This window comes from Leuresthes tenuis, unplaced genomic scaffold (assembly GCF_036924035.1).
Source record: "Leuresthes tenuis unplaced genomic scaffold, fLeuTen1.0.hap1 SCAF_17, whole genome shotgun sequence".
NCBI classification, from domain to species: Eukaryota; Metazoa; Chordata; class Actinopteri; order Atheriniformes; family Atherinopsidae; genus Leuresthes; species Leuresthes tenuis.
The window spans coordinates 11870253-11874555 of NW_027325371.1; the positions used below are offsets into that span (position 1 = coordinate 11870253).

General features: G+C 40.6%; 2 protein-coding genes across 2 annotated transcripts; both read left to right on the forward strand.

Moving 5' to 3' along the window:
- The first annotated feature begins 1014 nt into the window (after nucleotides 1-1014).
- On the forward strand, nucleotides 1015-1771 carry LOC140273571 (heterogeneous nuclear ribonucleoproteins A1 homolog). Its single transcript, XM_072369183.1, has 4 exons — nucleotides 1015-1074; nucleotides 1183-1278; nucleotides 1386-1532; nucleotides 1617-1771. The coding sequence occupies exons 1-4, from the start codon at nucleotides 1018-1020 to the stop codon at nucleotides 1737-1739; spliced, it is 423 nt and encodes a 140-aa protein (XP_072225284.1). The 5' UTR covers nucleotides 1015-1017; the 3' UTR covers nucleotides 1740-1771.
- A 388-nt stretch (nucleotides 1772-2159) lies between these two features.
- On the forward strand, nucleotides 2160-3693 carry cenpx (centromere protein X). Its single transcript, XM_072368599.1, has 5 exons — nucleotides 2160-2226; nucleotides 2659-2710; nucleotides 2805-2858; nucleotides 2943-3031; nucleotides 3572-3693. The coding sequence occupies exons 1-5, from the start codon at nucleotides 2191-2193 to the stop codon at nucleotides 3584-3586; spliced, it is 246 nt and encodes an 81-aa protein (XP_072224700.1). The 5' UTR covers nucleotides 2160-2190; the 3' UTR covers nucleotides 3587-3693.
- Nucleotides 3694-4303: the final 610 nt, after the last annotated feature.

Consider the following 4303-nt stretch of genomic DNA (forward strand, 5'->3'; position numbering starts at 1 on the left):
GTTTGACTGACGTCACAGAGCAACAGCCAATACCTGCGCAGAGCGCCAAGTTTCTCCATAGCGGCAAAACATGGCGGAGACGGGAGAAGAAATTTTTTTTCTCTATAAAACTGGATTTTAAAAAAAACAAACATACATATGGTAAGATTATTAATTATTTCAATGTCTAACTTAGAGTCTGAAGGTCATTCAAACCGTACATATGCCAGTCATTCAGATAGTTAACCCTGAAACCTGTTAGTGTTTGTCAGCTAGTCTTTTCCAGACACAAACACCAGCATTTTTCACAGGGTTTCATTCTTAATGTAAGGACTTGAGACATGACATAACAAGACTAGGCAAGGAAATAGAATGAAAACTGGGTATAAGTAGGGGGATGACAGGTGCAACACATGAGAGTAATGACGAGGATACAGGTGCAGACAATGATAACATGAAGTGAGGAATTCTGGGAATTGTAGTGTCAGAGCCTGCGATCAGTCGGCTGGTAATGCTGAACGTGGACATGGAGGAAGAGCAGGCATGACAACTTTCCCAAGTCAATTTGCCTGGAAATACCTTGAGTGACTTCCTTCTGTGTACCACCAAGTGAGGTCATGCTTCCAAAGAACATAATACTGTACTCAAGTTGTGTCATCAATTTTCAGATGCAAAAAAATTTAGTCCTGGCTGCTGTACAAGTTGGTTGACTTCGACAACATCTTCTTGTGAACACAAAGTAAAAGACATAACTCTACGTGGGAGGAGCTCTCCTTGTTGTCAACAGTATATATATAAATGCTCCTTTAGTCCACTCCATGTGAAGTTCTCTCCTTTGAGTTGACGAGCTTTAAAGAAGAGGTTAGTTTCACATCTGCAGCTGAGTCATGGCCTCTGGTGAGTAAAAGCTCCCTGTGATCTCATGCTTCATTGCAAATTTTTTTTTACCTTTCACTTCAAACAAAATTAGAGCTACACATTTTTTCCAACTCTTTTTTGTTTTTCGCAGAAAACGCAAAGACAGAACCGAAAAAAAAAATGTACATTAGTCTTCCGAAGAAATACACAGCCAGTTTGGCCCAACATTACAATTTGGTAACATTTCTCTGACTTAAAAGGGAGCAACTTGATTTCACTTTACTCAATTTGAGCATTTTTGCTGAAACATCAATATCATGAGAGGATTTTTCTATCATGTAACAGGATCATGGATTGCTTCTCATGGAACTAAATCCCCGCATAAATGACAGATACATACAGGCTTACTTTAGAGAATGGGGCACTGTTACATCGTGCAAGGTAAAGATTGAAATATACTGCTTTTATTACTGTCTTTGTCCTATGTCTTTTGACATGAATGGTTGAAAAAAAAAGAATTAAAGATAACCTTATGAATCTAATTGCAGATCAAGAAAAATCCCAATTCCGGGAATGATACAACAATGGCCTTTGTGATGTTTTCTACAGAAGATGAAGCAGACCAAGCAGACTGGGCTGGTCCTCACTATATTGGAGGAACTGAGGTGAAAGTGAAACGGTTCGTCTGTAACAAGGTGAGAGAAAGCCAGTGTATTGTTCTGTCAGAGAAAATTTGCTGCCTGCTCCCTCGTCACTTGATATCAAAATCTGTCTTGCAGACTGAAGAGGATTCAGATGATGAGATAGATGCAGCTCCTGCTAAAGCTGCAACAGGGCCGTCAGTGGGTCTGGGCTACTTACTTGAAGACGCTCAGTGGTTAGAGGATGAAATTAATGAATAAAGACACAATAATACCTCTGAATTTCTCTAGTATGATACATATAGTTGCATCTTCATAAATTAACTCGTTATATCTTTGTACTGTCAATGCCACTGTGAATGCCATATGACTTGTCAACATTGTGTACCTATAACCCCCACTAATTGTACTAAAAAATAAAGCCATTATTATGTTGTTCTATCATTTTTCTTTTAAGTTTTTATTCAAATGACCTGAAAATCTATGTGAACAATCAAACGTCTTGTGCTGTAACCGCTGCTTGTTAAATGTTATTAAATTAAAAAAGGGAGACAATTAAACTTTTGCTATTTAAGCTTTTTTACTGACATTAACGGAAATGATCAATGCCATTTAAAGGGACGTTTCCTTGTATGCGCCGCGGTATGACTGACGTCACAGAGCAACAGCCAATGCCTGCACAGAGCGCCAAGTTTCTCCGTAGCGTCAAAACATGGCGGAGAAGGGAGAAGCAATTTGCTTTAAGAAGGTAGGAGCAGATACATCGTCACCTTTATTAGGTGAGAGTTTTCTCTGAGAATACACCAAGAGAACCCCGACTCTTAGTTTTCGCTGACTTACCTTTCGTTTCGTGTTTTTACATCCACCGTAAATGTTTTTAAACGACACATCAGACTTGACCTCGTTAAGTTCTCAGATATTCAGGCGAAATGTGACGTGCGCCGAATGGAAGAGTGGTCCACAATGGCTCAATAAAGCGTCCCGCAGCCACCATTTTCTGTGAAAACGTTCACAACGAAGTATAGCTGATATTTTAGAGAACGGCATTTTTCAAAAGTAATTTGGCAGGCGGAAGGTGCGCGAGAGAGAAGGATCTCCAAGATCATCATCATCATCATTGTTATGTAAATCATTGTTGAGTTGTACACTGCATTATCACATGCTCTATTCATGCTTACAGGAAACAGTAAGCAAACTCCTGTCTAGTTTCTTCAAGGAGGACAAAACCAAGCGTGAGTTTTTTTGTTTTGTTTTTGTTTTATGTGTGTGCGCGCGCAACACGGCTGTTATTATGCGTGACTTTTTTAAAATCTCTCTGTGTTACAGTAAGCGGGGATGCCGCTCTCCTCATGGCAGAGATGTTGAAAGTGTTTGTGGAAGGTATTGAGTTTTCTTGTGGTTTTATTCAACCGTGAGACACTATTCGGCTGCATGACGATGATAAAACTCTTCTCCCATTCCCAGAGGCTGCTATGAGATCGCAGAAACAAGCTGAATCAGAGGACTGTGACCAAGTGGAGATTGAGCACTTTGAAAAGATCCTACCACAGCTGGTGCGCAGCTCAGCTTTCCATTTCTTTGATTATTGTTTTTAAATGATTAGTTTGCTACTCAGGCAGCATTCATTTGAATGATGTTTTGTGTAAATACAGCCATGGTCACCTTCGAAACCTAGGAGTGATTTAACCACATATAACACCAGGTTGTGAGGATTCAGTAAGATTAAGACCTTGCCTTATATTTTATCATCAGCCTCTGTTACAGTTATCTCTCTGTGGTATTAAAGACAGCGTATTTTATATAATGAGAGTTGTTCAAGCTCAACTAAGGTGATTATGTGAGATTTTACTTGTGTGTTTTGAAGTAATTAAATGCAAGTTTACTAAATGTTTCAGCAACTCTAGTAGCCCAGCTGCTAATAAGGTTTTACAATAAAATGCTGGTTGAAAGTAAGAAGCAATGTGGACATATGACAAATCTTACTTGAGTGTCATTGTACCAGAAACTTTGTCAGAGCTGTCAAATGAGTTATTTTTAGTAAGAGCTGCTTGGATTAACATGCATACATTCCTGCTTTTCTTTCTCTGTTGCAGCTCCTGGACTTTTAACACCGCCACAAGATGGCGCCAGAGTGCTGCCAACGTGTTGTCAGAAGTTTTCTTTTCCCAGATGTTTTCTTCTCTCCTGTATCACTGCAATTTCACAACTGCCCAAATCCGAGTTTACAATAAAATCTCCATTGTGTTTATTTGACTTTTAAGATTTTGTGAAGGTGAAAAACAGCAGCGTTGTCCACATGCTTCGCCACCACTTTCACCAGTAAGGGCCACCTGTGCTCCTCTGTGCAACAACAGGTGCTTCCAGCATGCTCCATGGCTCCCTTCATCAAAGCCTCCAGGAGCAGTTGGAAGCAATTAGAGTAATAAGGGGAGCAGCCAGTCCCTTAGATGATGACAAGTACCAGGAAAAAAAGAAGTACCCCCTCCGGCCACTTTGAAGTTCCCTGTTGCTGTCCTGCGATGTTTGGTTAGGGGTAGGGGGAAGGGCAAAGGGGATCTCTGGCACAGGGGGAAAGTTGAATGGGAGTGTGTGTGCACATATGTGTGCATGTACTAGCTAAATATGACCAGGGACCACACGCGTAGATATTCTGTTTGAAAGGAAACATAACAAAACACATTGGAACATGGTCCAAGAGGAGCAGGGTGTAATTCTGAAGGTAAATAAACAGAAGAGGCGAGTAGCAGAGGTGCTTTCTCTACTTTCATCACAGCGGAGGGGGGAGTTAGGCCTACAAGGGAGAGGGTAATGTGGGGTTTCCTAAC